Here is a 17,497-nt window from a genome sequence, read left to right as displayed (position 1 = left end):
CCGCCCGTACGCCAAGACCACATCCACTGCTCCAGTACAGTCAATCGGGCAGAACATTGCTCCATGGGCTACGCTCAACGCTGGGATCTCACCTGCGAAGCCGTCTCCACCGAGGAATGCAAAAGCACCCGCAGCGACCTTTAAACTCACGCACAAGCGCACACTGAGCCCTGCGCCTGCAGCAGAGCCCGAGCCCGTCTTCAAAGCACTGCGCCCTGCCACAACGAGGGTGCCAGTATCTGTATCGGGACGCACTGTGTTTGCAGCGCCTGCGGGCTTGCCGTTCATGGGTAACCCGGATCGTTCGCCGTCATCTCGCACGTTTGGTTCTGTGCATTCAAAGTCGAGCTCTCGTGGGTCGCTTGGCACTAGTCCGGTGTTCAAGAAGGCGAGAGGACACGAGAGGAAGCAGTCGTCGCTTGTGCCTGTGGAGCATGCTTGTGGTATTGTGAAACCGCTTGACAGCCCAAGTCTACCCATTGCCCCTGATGCACGCCGCAATCTTGGTCTTGCAGGGACGTTGGGCGGGTCTATAGGAGAACAAGAATTGGACGCGAGTGATCCGGACTCAGACATCCCAGATGAATTGCAGATTATTTTATCGAGTTCCGATCATGAAGCCGACGATACGTTGTCGTTCCATCCTAATCCGACGATCGCGCACCCACCATTGCCCTCGCCTGGCCTCCCGCCTGAAATGCCACTCCCCTCACCCAAAGCCGAAGTCCCTGTGTTCCGCGCTAATGTCATCGATGAGGACGAGCACCAAGCTGATATCGAAGAAGCTGGGATGTCATCCGAGGACGATACCAAAAAATCCTTTGACTTTACGGGCGAGCTGCAGAAGCTGAATGAGTCTGGAGGGTCTGATAGGCTTAGCTTCGTGGAGCAGCTGGAGAACGCGTTCCGCACCCCTGCCAAGATCGATCTGCGGTACGACTTTGACCTGCAACTCGGTGTTCCGCCTGTGCCCAAGATCCCGTCATTGCAGGCGGAACTAGAGCGCGCGGGAGATAGCACGTTCAGCTTAGCTATGGACTGTACCTTGCAGGACGCGGAGTTCTTACCTCAAGGTTTCCCGATGGATGTGGACGCCGAACCTTCGTTGCTTCCTGGAACGGATAGCTTTGCCACGACGAATGATGGGGAGGATGAAGATTTCCTATGTGCAGAGCGTCCTGTCTTGAGGAATGCTGGGTCCATGATGTCGCGTCCATCGGAAGGACAGCTCAATAGGGACTTCAAGTTTGGTGGCAAGCCATCGCCCGCACCCTTTGCTGAAACGATCGAGGAGCCGCTAACACTCTCGGATATCATTCCTCCTTCTGCTATTGCCAAGTCCCTCTCTGCAACGTCTTTGGCTGATGATGAATCCGCCGTTCCTCAAGTCCATATTTGCAAAGGCAGTTGAAATTCCCTCACCTCCCATCCGCTCTCGCTTCGATTCAGACTCTAGCTCGAAGCGCATCGCGCGCTCGGCTGCACACAATTCAAATGTCCCAGGCCATTACAGAAACTCTTCGGAGCTGAGCTTTGCGGGCTTTGACTCGTTCGCAGAGGTGAGAAGAGGATTCGAGTTCCGCGACGATCGTCCGAATTTCTACCCTCCGCCGGGAGCCACTTCGCGTGGTCAGCACAACAGACGCGAGTCTTTGTTCAGCATTGCGTCCGTCTCGTCATATGGACAGGTCATCAATCATGGGTCGACGGATCCTTTCGACTACGGGGCTATGGGACCACCACTCCCAAGTCTTCGGGAACGTCCTTCCTCGGACGAATTCTCGTTCTCCATGTCGTCTCTTGATGATACATTCTCGTTCATCCACAGACAGCCTCGCAGGAAACGCGTTGATAGTGATGCGTCCAGCTTCTACTTCCGTGCCCCAGTGCACTCGCAGATGCACCCGTACAATCGCGTTACCAGTCATCGCCGCCACTCGTCGTCAGCCTCCGTTGCATCGTTGGGTCCGCCAATCAGCTTGTACAACCGCAGCAATGGACATCACCGCCGCAGTGGCTCGACGACTAGCATGAGCAGCTTTGCGCAGTCGTACGCTCATGGCGGGCGTGCTTCCTGGGCTAGACACCGCCCAGAGTTCTCTGTTGACTCCATGGTCAGCGACTTCTCGGGGGTTCATCTCGGGAGACCAGGGCTCGGAGACAAGATGCTCGATTCTGCACTGGATCGTGGCATGCCACTTACCGCCATTTCTGCATCACCGCCCGAAAGCCCTGCCGGAAGCGTCCGAAGCGAGCAGTTCCTGAGTGGTCAGTACGCGAATCGCACATCCTATGACTCGATCATGGGTTCGGACCTTGAGCCTCAGCCAGCGTCCAACATAGAAGACTCGCTCTTTGAGAAGACCGGCCACAGGACATCGGTTTCTTCGTCTGACTCTGCGTTCTTCGGTGTGGACTCTTCGCATGCGCCACCTCAATTCAAACGGTTATCAAGCTTTAGCATTGCCAGTGTTCATAGTCCGCAGAAGGAAGATGACACGATGATCAGCGTAAGTTGCTGGGATTATGCTTGCTAATTTGTTGTTTACTTCTATCTCTTGCAGATGCTTGGTGGTGGCCATGTTCGACGCCGCTCAGTAGGATCGATGATCGAAGCGTCACCTTGTCGTCAAGTTGAAAGGAGGAAACACACAGCAGTCGACGCTCCCCAACCAACCTTCCGTCTCAAGGGCAAGCTCCAGGATGACTACGAATCTCCGAAGAGCAGAGTTATTGGAACCAAGCCATCGATCGCTTCGACTGCACACTCAGTGAAGTTCGGTGACGAGCGCATGATTAGAGCCAAGCACGGTCTTTTAGAGAGGCAGAGTTTGGAGAACACTGTGTTGATTGCGGAGGGAGAGGATGATCTGTCGGCATCTTGTAAGTCTGTTGATCGCAGTGGGGTTGTTTGTCTTGCTCACCGGTGTACTAGTCCGTATCCCCGTCTTCACCCGCCCTTCTTGCGCGGGCCGTTCTCGCTCCAGCACGTGTACGTCGATGAGTTCTGGTGCAGAGACGCCTCCACTTTCGATCTCGGATGGCTATTCCTCGTTCTCCGAAGGCTCGCAGTCCAGCATCGACCTCTCACACGTCAATTATATGCTTTCCAACGTCACTCATCCTTTATCGAACGCTACCTTGGATCGAGTGAGACCACGCGCTCGCGGCCACGGTCACCGACGACGGATATCTCAAGCTCGTGCTTCACGAACGTCGATCTACGAGACCATCGAGGAAGAACTTACCACATCACTTTCTTCAACTTCGTCCCTTCAGTCGCTTCCAGGTTCTGCAACGAAGACCATTCGATTTCCTGATTCGACGACAAAGGCAATTGGTCGTGCCCCTGTGTTTGTTGCTGATCCTGAGACTGCGTCTGTCGATTCGGTGTCATTGTGGGATGACGAGAGGGGTATCATGGCGCTACGCAAGTACTATGCACTTCGCGACGAAGCTCAAGATACAGTAACAGAGAGTCAGCGAGTCTGGCTTGACACGCCGTTCTCCGTCTTTGCAGTTCAATGTGAGTACTTACCACCTGTTTTTCTATACTTCGCTAAATGCCCCTCAGCGTTCGATCCTCCTCGTCAACCTGCCAGTATGCAAGCGCTCTTGGAACATTCGTTACAGAACTACGGACCTTTACCTTCGGATTTGCGCCCTCGACGCATGCGCTCCCGCGTCATCTCTCGACCTTCGCCCTATCCTAGGACCATCAAGACCTCCTTCACGTCTTCCCCAGCCACCGAGCAAGTGAGGGCGGCCATTGTTGCCGCTGTCGCGGAAAATGCTCCCAATGACACCGTGCGCGCCCAAGTTCAACCTAAGGCACTGCAGCAGATTTCCGTCAACCCGAACATCATGTCACCTGCTATCGACAACACCAAAGCAGGGGAAGTCATGAAGGACGTAGCCATGTCACCTGGTAAACCTGAGCGCGTGTTCGGCGTCCCGCCCCGTCCTCGCGTTGGCTCAGTCGCGCGAAGAGCCGCCTTGGGTTGGGCTAAGCGGAGCACTGGCCGCAACGGGTTGGAGAATAAGGAGAATGCTAGCTTCAGTAACATCTCTCTGACAGCTGTTCCTGGTAATATGTCGCAAGGCTTGGTCATGACGTGAGTGTGATGTCGCATCCGCGTCTGCATTGTGCTTAACATTTGTCTAGGCCATCGGAAACGCTGAGACTCAACCGACCTCGTCCTAGGGGAAGGCCCACGCCCGCCTCGGCGAGGCCCATCCGTGTTTGACAGGGCTGGAAAACCTATCATCGAGTGTGCTTGTATCACACATTCACATCTTGAGGCTAGCAGCCTTTCGAAGAGGAGTATAACTGCCACAACCCTGGGCGCTCTCCCATTCATCACGACTAGTTCCCTATCGCTATGCTATGACAGCTATTCTATGCCATATTCTTTCTTGCTTCGCTGATACAACCAAGCTCATTGATACAGGTTATCCTGACGCACTATTTGACCAAATTTTGGCGTTCTTGATATATTGCTTGCCGTTTTCAATATATTGTCTTCACAATGGCCTGGTTCTGAGTGTGCAGCTACATAGCGAGCAATGGATAATGTAAATTTCTTGAAATTCTAGTGCTGTTACTGAGAGTAGACGATGTGAAGTATGCCCAACATCTACAGCGATGTCGAGTCAACCGACAATGGACTGTAATTATGAGACAAGATAGGACTGAAGTAGCATCCTCATACGACCTCAGGGTAATTGTGCATCATGTACCTGAGCTCCACTTCCGGAATCCTCGTCTTAAAGTCGATCGCACATGGCTCCTCATTTGGTGGCATCCCGCTCATATAACCCATGTCATCTAGCGGCTTTGTGCGATCAATAGCAAGCTGGAACGCCCAAAGAATAAGGACCGAGTTTATAAACACCGATCTGCCTGGATTCAGAAGACGATGTGTGTGCAAGAATACATTACATACCTCTTTGCAAGGTGTTGAGCGGGACATATACTAGAACAGATAGTTAACGAAAGAAAATCATGGAAGACGGTGCGTACCGCCGACCAAACCCAAAGACAAAGAACTCAAGATCGTCCCTCAGGCAACCTTGGTCGTTAATCCAACGCTGAGGCTTAAACGCCTCGGGCTCAGGGTAGACTTCTGGGTCTCGAGAGATCGCCCTGAGGCAGTAGTCATTAGATCCTTTGTATTCTGAAGGGACGATGCTTACCAATGGTTGCCGGTCACAGTAGTCCCGGCGGGAATGCAGTAGTTTCCCTGCAGTTTTATGCCTGTTTAGCCTATACACGACAAGTCGCTCAAAAGACCACTTGCCCAAATCACGTCTTTGGTCGTCCTGTGTGGTGTTCCTGCAGTGTGAACTTTGTGAGTTTTGAGCTACAAAGTTGACAATGAAATACTAACCATTGGGAACCAATGGTCTCCACCTCAAAGCCTCAGAGATAAAGGCCTGCAGACGAGGAAGGGATCGTTCATCAACAAAAGTTGGTGCTTTGGTGGAGACATTATTAAATCCAAATCTGCAATATGAAACAAGCTACCTCGGTGCCTTCCGATGACCGCGTCAAGCTCAGCCTGGACTTTAGCTTGCTCCTCAGGGAAACAAGCTGCTGCCATTGATACCGTGCATATCGCCAAAGCAGTCTGAGACCTGATCTCAGCAACATGTCTTCCGAAACAACACAACAAGACACTTCACCGTATCAGTTCCAGCTACGAAAAAAGCGCCGGCAAGAAAAGCCATCTCTGGCTCCGTCAAGCCACAGAGATGGCGATTTTCTAGCATGTATCTCCCGAACGAGGGGCCAATATCCGGGTTACCCTGAGTCGGGCATGGAATCGATCAGAAGTCGCACAAAGATCGACTAGACAATGCATACTATTTGCTGTTTAACGCGGTTAAGCTGATTGGTATAGAGTTGCCTGCTCATTTCAAACCCTCGTTTTAGTTCTTTACCATACCAAGGAAGGTATTTGAGCCACGGGATAGCATCCACCAGGTAAGTGCCAGGTTGAATGGCTACACGGAATATCCTGAGAAACTGGCGACTCTCCTTGACTTCATTATCAGTCGCAGCCGTGGGTGTATCCTTCCCATATGCGATTTTTGTGATTGTTGTTGCAGCATAGCTTCAAAATGATCATAAGTCATGTACTGTCATAACCACAGCACTTACGTTCTCGCATGATTATGGAAGTTGTATGGATCCTCAAGAATGCTGAGAACGGTGTTCTTCGCATGTGACATCTGCAAGGGCTGATATTCCTCCGCTGCTTTAGGCTGGAGATGCCTATGAAGTGCTCTGTATCGGGTTGTAAAGTAAGATAGGGACTATTTCGCCTTCCCAGTGTCACTCAGGCTACGAACCTACGCATCCGACGGAGCCGGTCCCCAGCAGGTGTAAAGACGATGGACAGTCCGCCGCTAAGAATTTCACCGGCAGCAATTAGGCGAGGACGGTCGACGAGCGATCCACTCTGTTTCTCCATGATATCTACTGCGGTCTGCAACAGGATGTTTCGAAAGTTGAGCCTCAACATAACACCTCAACGTGGATGAACTGACTTTGTGACGGCCAATGATAACGATTTTCTGGGCTCCTGAGCGAATGGTGACCAGAGGACCGTACTCGTCAATCCATCCACCTACAGTGAGAAATGGGCTGGTCAGCGATGGACACAATTAGCATTAAAAACGCAACGAGTCACATGCGAAGCTTTACCTGCGAAGGGGCAGGAAATGCCCCCATAGTCTCCAAGTGGGAGGGGATGGTGGGAGGGGAAGGCTACTCTCTGATTTAGGAAGGTAAGCCTGAACGATCATTCGTACTGCCCAAAGGCAAGCCACAGCACCCAGGACGTGCTGCATGTTCTCAGAAAAGCACAGATCAGGCAGCTGTAGCATGACTAGTGAGAGGGCATACATGGAAGATCCGAGTGGCCTTTAAGATATACCTTGAACGCCAATCATAGGGACTCCGACGATGCTTCGCTCATGCATACCTACAATTGACTCGTTTACTCCTTATGTCCAGCGCAATGCCACGTCAATAAAGTAGTAAAGACTGGTGGGCGTCAGGGTGAGCCTTAGTAAGTGATCGATCAAGCTACCCATATGATTGCTCCATCTCAGCGGCGCCATGCATGCGTCAAGTTCAAATGGGATATTCATCACCACGTAGTACACCCTGGGAGAGCCTAGGATGGGCGGGTCGGACTTCCGAGTCTCTTAAGCGGATCTTCCCAACTCCGATATGACAGTATGTTCAGTCAGCATGCTTCGACGGGTCCCGTCGGCGTGTCTCGTCCTCACCTCTGGTTGTGGACGAGTTCCTAGAAGAAGTGATATAATATCAAGCGGTCGTAGGTTCGATAAGACATGACACAATCACCTAACTTGTTTCCAACTTGTGGGTGGATAATTCCTGATGATTCGAAAATTGAGATGAACAAATTTGGCAGCCCGTGAGCGTAAGTTGATGAAGGACGATTCCCGAATCCCATATCGCTTAAACGCTGCTTAAATACTGAGAGTCCAGCGCAAAGCCGTCCTGGTGGGAGAGGCAAGCGATGATATGCGCACTACTAACTGTGCTTTTATCACGCGCTTACATAACAGAGCTCACCGCGTCTCACGATGATGTCATCAGTCTCCAGGAGGAATTGATAAGTAAGGCGAGATCTTGGAGAATTACGTACCCTCCTCCGAGTCGTTCAGCTATGCCCTTTGCGAGATCTAGTGGAAAGTTGATATAGTCTCGGTTCTAGACGATGGAGCAGTGTAGGTTAGGCCACCGGATCCCTAGTACTTACCTACCGTCTGAAATCGAGGCTAAGACGATATACGTGTAAGCCTATCGCTTACGACATCACATCACGTGGCTGTTCGGTTCCCTTATATCATCGCGCTATCCATTGTTTATCGCAGACTCGGGTCTCTTAGCTACTACTACATTGTTCCCTTGTATTATCGAAATCCACGATCTTGTCTCGTTACTTCTCGCCCGATCCGTCTTAGTGTTTCCCGCCGTACCACGGCGGGCCTCCACTTTTTTTTTTAACGCCGACAATATCATCAACTCTTAGAACGATCATCTGTTGGGCCACCCGCCCGCTTCCTGAACCATCAAACTGCCTCCTAAATGGAGGGTCCCAACTGTTCAACAGTCTCTGACCACGCGTTCGCGTGCAAAGAACCAAAACCAACCGTCTCCTGTCACCTCAGTCTCATCTTCGCTATCCTCACTCCCATCAGATATCTCATCCTTACTTATTACCTCTACCAAACCGCGTGACGACTCCTCGTCAGACTCAGAAACAGACACGACGAACGTAACCTACCCCCTCACTCACACAATGACGAAATCAGCCACAGTGGAACAGTCCGCCCCCAACAAACCACCAAGGCTTTTGGCGGGTGAACTCACACCTGAAGTCATCCGTGATTGGGACAACGCATGCTCCACCTACTTCATGCACAAAGAAGTAAAAGAGAAGAACCAAGTCAAAATGATAGCATTCGGCATGCTGGATCCACGCTTGCACACCTGGTACCTGGCTTCGCGAGCAACCCTAGACGTGGGAACATTTCAAGAATATATGACCGCTCTCAAGGACGCGTGGCTTGAGACGCACTGGGACACCAAACTTCGCAAGAAGGTATTGGGCTCACAACAGGGCACGCACAGCTTCTACGAGTGGGCACTTGAACTACAAAACCAAAACGCCCTTCTGTATGGTAATGCTGCTCATCTCTCGGACGTACAACTACGCAATCAACTCGAGGCGAATATATGCGACGACCTCACCACTTCTGTACTCAGAGCGAATCTTGACACAAACCTAACTCTGAAGAAATGGATCGAGGAAGTCAAACACCTCGATGACAAGCGTCTCGAGGATCTTGCCTCACACAGGAAGATTGCTGAGGACCTGTACAAATCATCCAAACGCACACAGCCCCAAACATCCACGAAAACATTGTCCTCCTCCCGCACTCCCGCATACTCCTCCTCACGTCTCGGACCACTCACAATGGCCGAACGCACTCTGCTCACTGATCATAATGGTTGTTTCAAATGTCGCAAGTTTTATGTCTCTCACAGGTCAAAGGAATGTACGGACGGTGCTCCCAATGCAGCCTCGTACAAACCATTGACAGAAACAGACGCCTTGGCGGCCAAGCCCAACGCCAACAAGACTGACAAACCTGTGAAAACCGTTGCCGCTGTCGCACCTATTGGAGCCGTGATGCCCTCCTCCGTACTCGAGTGCGATTCAGACTCTGATAACGACACGTGCGTAGCCCCTTTTGAAACTCCCCATTTCTTCTGGCCCTGTCTTTTGACGGGACCTGCCTCCGAATCATTTGAACGTATAGATGCATTGATTGACCATGGGTCACATCTAGTTCTTATTAATGAAGACATCGTGACCAGACTCGGTCTACGCAGACGCAAACTGCATACAGAGATACAAGCAAACTCAGCGTTCCTTGCATCGTCTAACTCTTCCTTGTCTTTTTCTGAATATGTTCATTTGTCTCCGTCTTCTCTTAATCATGACTGGCATTCGCGTATGATACGTACAATTGTTGCGCCTGACCTCATCGTGCCCCTGCTCCTTGGGGGGCCGTTCTTATCCCATAATTGCCTCCTCATAGACCATGAACTTCACACCTGCATCAGCAAACTTTCAAATTACGACCTTCTTAATCCACCGACACATATGAAACATGTACCTATAACAATTCCATCTCATCGTGATGTATTACGCCTACGAAAAGATGTACTTCATGAACTCCAAACTGTCTTGACCTCGCAGCACGACAAGAACAATGACCACACCATTATTGAAGCACCCAATGTAGCAACCTTGTTACGCCGACGGATTGACGTACTCGCCTTCATCGAAGCCAACAAGGCCCAACTCGATCGACTAGACACTGAAATGTGTCGTAAGTACGAAGACCGCTTCCCGACTGACATTCCCCATATCGATCAGCTCCCAACTGAAATTGTACACCGCATCCGCCTCAAAGACCCCAACAAAATCATCCAATGCCGACGGTACAATACTCCTTGTAAATACCGTGAAGCATGGGAAACCCTACTCAATGAACACATCGCAGCGGGACGTTTACGACCATCCAGCAGTCCATTTGTGTCTCCTGCCTTCCTCATCCCTAAGAAGGACCCCACTGCACTTCCACGCTGGGTGAATGATTATCGAGCACTAAACGCCAACACGATCCCTGACAATCACCCCCTACCACGTGTTGACGAAATTCTTCGCGACTGCGCAAAGGGCAAAATATTTGGAAAGATTGATATGACCAACTCATTCTTTCAGACAAGGATGCACCCTGACGACATCAAATACACAGCCATTGACACACCAAAAGGACTACACGAGTGGACCGTGATGCCACAGGGAGGGAGGAATGCACCAGTGACACACCAATATCGGATGTTCATCGCACTCCGCCCCCTCATCGGCAAAATTTGTCACGTATACCTTGACGACATCATAATATGGTCTGGAACCGTCGCCGAACATGTTAAGAACGTCCAACTGGTCCTCGACGCACTCCGTAAAGCATGCCTATTCTGCTCCCCGAAGAAGACCTCCTTATTTTGCACTGAACTCGACTTCCTCGGACACCACATATCTGCATCAGGCATCAAGGCCGATGCTTCGAAAGTCAAGAGGATACTAGACTGGCCCGTACCAAAGTCCGCGAGTGACGTACGCTCATATTTGGGACTAGTACGATATCTTGACCAATTCCTACCCAACCTCGTGGATCATACTCATATCCTCACGCCCCTTACAACGAAGTCAGCTGATCAACTATGGCCAGGGTGGACAACAGAACACCAACTAGCATTTGACGCCATCAAATGTCTTGTTATCAGTCGAGACTGCCTAACAACCATTGACCATGACAACCTCGGTGACAACCATATCTATGTCACATGCGACACTAGCGACTGGCGCACTGGAGCCATGCTCAGCGTAGGACCAACACCCCAGACTGCACGACCCATTGCATTTGACTCGATGCAGATGCGAGACGCCCAACTCAACTACCCCGTCCACGAGAAAGAGCTACTCTCAATCGTCCGCGCCCTCAAGAAATGGCACATTGAACTGCTTGGTACCCCATTCACTGTCTACACCGACCATCGCACACTAGAAAACTTTCTCACACAACGCGAATTATCATGGCGCCAGGCACGATGGCAAGAATTTTTTGTGCAGTACGACTTCACCATTCAATACATCCCTGGAGAAGAGAACTCAGTTGCTGATGCCCTCTCCTGTTTACCTCTGGAAATTGACGACATCCCCTCTTATACACGGGAAACTGTCAACCTCCCGTCCAACACAGGAACCAACATCAAGCCTATCGGATTGATCCTGTCTGTCACTCCTGATGCCTCGCTACTAAATGATATCAAAACAGGATACAAGATGGATCCTTGGTGCGTGAAACTGGCTAAACTGACAGGCTCCCTACCAGGCCTACAGAATCGCGACGGACTACTGTACCTGAACAACCGCCTCGTGATTCCACGCCAGACACATCTTCGCGAAACTTTATTCCGCCTTGCACATGACGACCTCGGCCACTTTGGGGTCGACAAATCTTATGCAGCGCTGCGCGAATCATTCTACTGGCCGAACATGAGAAAGGACCTAGAAGAAAGCTATGTTCCCGCCTGCCCTGATTGCGCACGGAATAAAAGTAAAACGACTAAGTCACCTGGCCCCCTACACCCTCTACCGGTACCAGACCACCGCGGAGATTCAGTATCTATCGACTTCATTGGTCCATTACCCCTCGAACATGGCTGCGATGGCATAATGACAATCACAGATCGCCTGGGCGCCAATATACGACTTGTCCCCTGCAGGATGAATATGACAACACCCGAGATTGCAAACCTCTTCTTCAACCACTGGTACTGCGAAAACGGCCTGCCACTCAACATCATCTCCGATCGTGACAAAATCTTCACTAGCAAATTCTGGAAAGCACTACACCGACTCACCGGTATCCGTCTGAAACTCTCAACGGCCTACCACCCACAAATGGATGGCGCCAGCGAACGAACCAACAAAACGGTCAACCAAGCCTTACGGTTCTTCGTCGACCGTCACCAATCGGGATGGGTGAACGCACTACCACGCATCAGATTTAATCTCATGTCTTCCGTCAATGCCTCAACCGGTTACACTCACTTTCACCTCCATCTCGGACGATCACCACGTCTCATCCCTCCTTTGACGCCAGCGAATGTCCACACAACAATGGACGATTTTGGGATTGAAGTCACTAACGCGCTCGACGCAATCATGACCCTGAAAACTGACATCGCAGACGCGCACGACGCACTGCTGGCAACCAAAATCTCACAAGCCAACTCGGTGAATGCACATAGAGCCGAAGATCCAAATTTCAAGATCGATGACATGGTATACCTATCTACCGCACACCGTCGACGAGAATACCTCAACGGTCATTCACGACGCGTCGCTAAATTCATGCCAAGATTCGATGGACCTTATAAGATAATTTCGGCTCACCCTGAGTCATCCTGCTACACTCTCGAACTACCATCACATACTAACAAACATCCCACTTTTCACGCTTCAGAGCTCAAACGTCACATACCCAACAACACAGCTCTGTACCCCTCACGAGAACAACAACGTCCAGGGCCTGTCATCACAGACAGCGGAGCCGAAGAATGGGAGATAGAACACATCCTTGACCATCGGACGCGCGGTCGTGGCTCTCAATACCTCATACGCTGGCGCGGATACGGACCTGAAGCTGACCTCTGGCTACCCGGTCATGACGTCGAAGACTCCCCCGCTCTACAAGAATACAAGATCAGACAAAGTTCTTCGGAGGATGGGAGGGTGTAAGCCTATCGCTTACGAAATCACATCACGTGGCTGTTCGGTTCCCTTATATCATCGCGCTATCCATTGTTTATCGCAGACTCGGGTCTCTTAGCTACTACTAATATTGCTCCCTTGTATTATCGAAATCCACGATCTTGTCTCGTTACTTCTCGCCCGATCCGTCTTAGTGTTTCCCGCCGTACCACGGCGGGCCTCCAATACGTTTGATTACGAGTTACTGGCTGACGAGTGGAATTCATCTGTAGAGAGGTCCACAATTCCCATGATGCCTTGCTTGGTCCAATTGGTAAGTCTACAGGAGTTTGCCCGTTTATGTTTTACAGTTGCTCACTAGCTGAATGCATACGTGCAAGATATAGTCTGGCAAAAACTGGTTGACGTGGGTCACGTGGAGTGCGGGAGTAGAAGTGAAAGGATCGAACCAGAGTGGGATCCTATCGGAGGCAATAAGAAGCTTGAAAGTTAGTACTTGGTCGAAGTTAACGGTCGGACAACCGTGCATGAACAAGGATCAATTATGTTTTCCCTAAATTTTACTGTCTTTGACTTCACGTGCCTCGAGGAGCAACACCGAGGCAAACTTCCGCGCAGTACCGTCGTGTCCTAGAGTTCTTCTGTCAATAGAATATCGACAACAGCCTGAGAGCAAGTTGATTTGTCTGTTGACAATCTGCTGGTATTGCAGATCTCATCTGTTCGAAAGGGGATTTCAGGTGGATTCCTACATGAAGTTCTGCCAGAACACTATTCAGCACATACTAGAAGCAAGTCAGATTGATTTGAACCCGTATCACATCCTCAACAAACAATGCATTCTCCTTCATCCTCGCCGTCGTTGCTGCTTTGACAGCATCGATATCTGCCAGCGACGATAATTGTCCCATCCTTTGCTCCGAAGTAAAGTGCTGCGCTGGGCCGAAATGTGTGCCCAACATTCATCGATGTTATTGTGAATATGAGTAGTTTGCATCCTGGATTTAACCGCATGACTCACCGGCATGGTAGGATGCAATCGTCGATCAATGTCAGTGAGTGGCATGTCGGACGGTGAACTACAGTGAATTGTGTTTTTTTTTCCGCGATTGGTGCCGCATTACAGTTGATGGCACGAAGGGTGAGCGAGTAGTAGTTTGTTGCTGAGTCGATCAACATTCTGAACATCTGAACAAATTTTCCTGCCCCTCGAGCAATATTGGAGATCTTGGAATAGAGGAACGTCTCAAGCACTTGAATACATAACATATGACTGAAGTACTTACGATGCAGTTATGTAGTCTCGTTGTAAGTTTAAACATAGAACCCCGCAATGACACCACGATTCCTCCCGTCACTGAGGCGCTTCTTATTGGCCTCATGGATGCATTTTTGGTCTGCAGTGAGCCGCCGGGGTCTATCATGAACATTAGATGGTGGAAAGTAAATTTGTTGTCGTCGAATTGCGAAAGCTCAAGATCTAGAAATGGCACTTGTGGGAGGTCATGAAAGTCCATGCGAGAGGCTACAGGGGAGGACTCTGATCCAACAGAACTGCTAATAGCTTCGATGTCGTCAAGAATGACTAGTAGGCGTAAACGGAATAGATACATATCTATAGCATAGGCTTATATAATTTTTGTATCTGTCTGAAACAGAGTGGAGAGAGAAAATGACAGCCCGACACCGTTGGACGAAATAGGTCATGCCATGATGTAGAGTCTAGACACATGCGTGACTTCGAGCTTGCGTGGAGTTTTCTCAACGTCTGGTTTCGAGACTACGGAATTCAAAATCAATTCCTGTCTTCATTCTCCCTACTAAGCATGGCTTTTGACATGAGCTCGCTCATCCTTCTATTTGTCTGTTGTAAGATTGAATGCACTACATTTCTACGGGCAGGTGCAAGAAGATGTGCTACTTCTGCTAATCGTATCGTGAGCTTCGTAAGAGGGCACTGCAAGGCTTCTACATATACAACTCATTGTATCTACAAAAATCGGATGGAAAAACGGTCGCAGAATCAGCTTTATAAGAGGCATTGAGAACTAGCATCCTGATCACAGCATCAGTAAACGCATCAGGGAGAATGATTGACACACAATTGGATAAGAGCTCGACAGCTGTGGAGTCTGCCTCTGAGTCCGGCGTAAATTTTCCTGCACGGACGCAAGCACCTGCAAGTATGTTTGTGTTGGGGTTTCCGCTGATGCCAGTAAATACTATAGTTGTCATTACAGGAATACAACTCACTGAGTGACGAGATGAAGGCCTGATAGTCTATTTGGTCAGAAATCACGAACACATATTAAGGACTGCGCACAGAGGACATAGCTCCGTGAAACTCTCCACCCCTTATGATGATGCCCCCACTGCCTTGGAGGTCGCTGCAACCTGCAAACAACACCTAACGTCGACCATCAGATGGACTTCGAACATTTCGAACGTTCCACTTACCACGTGAGCTTGTGGGTACTCTGCTAGAGCTCGAGAGTTCGGTTTTAGGCGGCCACTGGCTCGATACTGAGCAAATGATTAGACAGCCATGAAGGCACCGACTCATATCCTGGCACTGACGATGTATGGCAAGTCTGCGCGAAATCAATCAACAAAGAACCATGACTGACGCAACTGCTTCATACCAAGGACCGTTCCAGAATGACACGACTAGTGTTCATCATATCATCAGTCCAAGATGACATGACAGCTAAAGCTTACATCAAACAATGCCTGTCGGTATAAAATTCAAGCCACTTGACGCATCAGGCTGCTCGTGAGCTCACCGTAAGGCGGCAACCAGTAGGTAAGGGTTTGACCTATGTCAAAGTTACTAACGTCACAGTTGGCATTCCAAATACTTGCCATCACGTCGTACAGGACCTATTTGTGAAGTTTCGTTTACCTCACGACCGAGCAAAGCAAAGTAGGTATACAAACGCACCTTGGTGACAATTTCACCAGCACACACCCAGTCAACGGGATGGATAGCTCGTATTCAGGTCAGCATTTCTTTGAAACCCTTAGACTTGCCAACTGTTACCCTTTTCAAATCCATCCACATGACGACCATCCAAGTCGATGATTTGTCCTCCATGTCCAGAATCTGGGCGGACCATCAATCACTTCGTAAAATGATATATACGTAACTCACAGTGGAAGAACAAGCGATCTCCAGGTTGGGCGTCTTTCACTAACCATCGTAGTGCGCTCAGAATGTTCCGTTTCGTCGGCATGTATTTCAGATTGTATGGCTCATCTGTGAGAACCATGATGTCCTCGACCGCGTAATTCCAGAAGGCTGTTACATAGTTGCTTCGCTTCGTACTAAAGAGGAGGTGAGAATGGACGAACATTTGAGAAATTCCGCCATGTTCCAAGCATCATTAACGCAACCGCGAAGCTCCCTCTCCTGGCCTTTGTAGTTTATGCCAATCTACCCACAGATGAGACATGCGAGGAGCAAATTTCAAGGGACTCACGCATAATGCTTTCCGTTGCTTCGGACGCGGAAGCAATGATTTGGTTGCCCAAGGAGTCGCTATTTGATCACTCGAGTACTGGTCACAGTTGCGGTTTGCGTTGATAGGTCGTCGCACAGCACTATATGGCAAGTGCATGCGTTGCCTCGATGACTCCATACTCTCTCCGGCCTGCTGCTGAAGAGATTGAGATGACCGTGTTTGCGAGCGGTGAAGCCGCGAGGTCATAGGTTCGTGTTGTGCTGGAGCATGTGACGGAGTCCTCTCGTTGTGCATGAAACCATAAGAAGGCACCGACGGAGGAAGGGCTGCGTGAGGGCTGGAAGACTTCAAGTGAGAACGTCGGCGCACTAGGGACCGGTGTGGTGTGATAGCCGTTGGTCTGGTAACCCAGTTGAAGAATCACTTGATTGATCCCGTGCCATAGTGGAGTGGACTTACTTTGGAGATGGCGATCGCCTTACCGGAACGACAGGGACGGGGGTAGAGCATCTATTACATGATCTGCTTCGCCTTCCGAAATGAATCAATACTGGGCAGGTGAGTTATGGAGTAACGGACACATTACCCTTTGCTTTGTAACCTGGTTTCATGAGGTACGTCAGCAAAGACATAACGATAAGGATGTAAACGTACTTAGTCGGTTTTGAAGGAGGGGCGAACATGTGTGCTTGTCGATGTGATTCGAGCATCTTGGTACTTCAACTTGCAAAGCCCTCGCGGATTGATGAAAGACGGGTGATGACCACAGCACCTTAGTAGCAACTGTTTTATGAGAACGAAAATTATCAAGCTCCCGCCCTCATAGCGCTAGGCTATCAATGTCCGAGAAGCGTACGACACACATAAGAAATGCGATTGGGTGACGATATATACCAGTCTGGGCCAGCTTCGTCGACAGGTTCTTCGCGAGAACGACGGATAGGAGCCGGGCGAGGTGCTCACTTGCATGACAGTACGGAAATTATATGGCGCTTGTGATCAAATAACCACCAATCGTGGGAAGTCTCAAGGGGGGTGTGTATAACCGCTCTTGCAAGCATTTGATAATGATGTGAAGGGGCCGAAGTGGCGTGATAAGATATGGAAAGTAGCGTCATTTTTGCCAACCTGTCCAATCAT

General features: G+C 50.0%; 4 protein-coding genes across 4 annotated transcripts; 1 reads left to right on the top strand and 3 right to left on the bottom strand.

The window, feature by feature from the left end:
• Positions 1–4,581, top strand: EDB91DRAFT_1171738 (uncharacterized protein; the record flags this gene model as incomplete). The annotated part of the gene is made up of 6 exons (XM_041320229.1): positions 1–1,353; positions 1,457–2,510; positions 2,565–2,883; positions 2,936–3,526; positions 3,575–4,115; positions 4,166–4,581. Coding segments are annotated over 6 exons (3,940 nt in total), but the record flags the coding sequence as incomplete, so codon positions are not given.
• EDB91DRAFT_1171729 (cytochrome P450) lies at positions 4,582–6,858 on the bottom strand (the record flags this gene model as incomplete). Its single annotated transcript, XM_041320228.1, has 13 exons — positions 4,582–4,899; positions 4,947–4,976; positions 5,024–5,146; positions 5,197–5,243; positions 5,301–5,335; positions 5,391–5,477; positions 5,528–5,630; positions 5,686–5,808; positions 5,867–6,116; positions 6,164–6,289; positions 6,355–6,491; positions 6,553–6,649; positions 6,710–6,858. 13 exons carry the CDS (start codon positions 6,853–6,855, stop codon positions 4,707–4,709), a joined length of 1,497 nt encoding a protein of 498 aa, XP_041170249.1. The 3' UTR covers positions 4,582–4,706.
• A 6,907-nt stretch (positions 6,859–13,765) lies between these two features.
• On the bottom strand, positions 13,766–14,603 carry EDB91DRAFT_1171715 (uncharacterized protein). The gene is made up of 2 exons (XM_041320227.1): positions 14,183–14,603; positions 13,766–14,123 (listed from the first exon to the last, which is right to left on the bottom strand). The coding sequence occupies exons 1-2, from the start codon at positions 14,507–14,509 to the stop codon at positions 13,914–13,916; spliced, it is 537 nt and encodes a 178-aa protein (XP_041170248.1). The 5' UTR covers positions 14,510–14,603; the 3' UTR covers positions 13,766–13,913.
• A 446-nt stretch (positions 14,604–15,049) lies between these two features.
• Positions 15,050–17,346, bottom strand: EDB91DRAFT_155100 (caspase domain-containing protein). The gene is made up of 16 exons (XM_041326261.1): positions 17,012–17,346; positions 16,944–16,958; positions 16,817–16,879; positions 16,376–16,757; positions 16,248–16,329; positions 16,048–16,194; positions 15,937–15,999; positions 15,838–15,884; positions 15,759–15,776; positions 15,680–15,712; positions 15,615–15,626; positions 15,539–15,563; positions 15,474–15,487; positions 15,354–15,419; positions 15,150–15,303; positions 15,050–15,102 (listed from the first exon to the last, which is right to left on the bottom strand). The coding sequence occupies exons 1-15, from the start codon at positions 17,065–17,067 to the stop codon at positions 15,205–15,207; spliced, it is 1,122 nt and encodes a 373-aa protein (XP_041170247.1). The 5' UTR covers positions 17,068–17,346; the 3' UTR covers positions 15,050–15,102; positions 15,150–15,204.
• Positions 17,347–17,497: the final 151 nt, after the last annotated feature.

Source organism: Suillus paluster, assembly GCF_016628075.1.
Source record: "Suillus paluster strain FC165 chromosome Unknown EDB91scaffold_141, whole genome shotgun sequence".
Taxonomy (NCBI): Eukaryota; Fungi; Basidiomycota; class Agaricomycetes; order Boletales; family Suillaceae; genus Suillus; species Suillus paluster.
This window is presented reverse-complemented; position numbering and strand designations above follow the sequence as displayed.

Coding starts and splice junctions, on each gene's coding strand:
- EDB91DRAFT_155100 (XM_041326261.1), bottom strand. CDS start 17,067: ATGCTCGAATCACATCGACAAGCACACATGTTCGCCCCTCCTTCAAAA. Junction 16,195..16,247: donor CATGGCGGAATTTCTCAAAT/GTTCGTCCATTC, acceptor ACTATGTAACAG/CCTTCTGGAATTACGCGGTC. Junction 15,885..15,936: donor TGTGGATGGATTTGAAAAGG/GTAACAGTTGGC, acceptor CCTGAATACGAG/CTATCCATCCCGTTGACTGG.
- EDB91DRAFT_1171715 (XM_041320227.1), bottom strand. CDS start 14,509: ATGTATCTATTCCGTTTACGCCTACTAGTCATTCTTGACGACATCGAA. Junction 14,124..14,182: donor CGAGACTACATAACTGCATC/GTAAGTACTTCA, acceptor CTCTATTCCAAG/ATCTCCAATATTGCTCGAGG.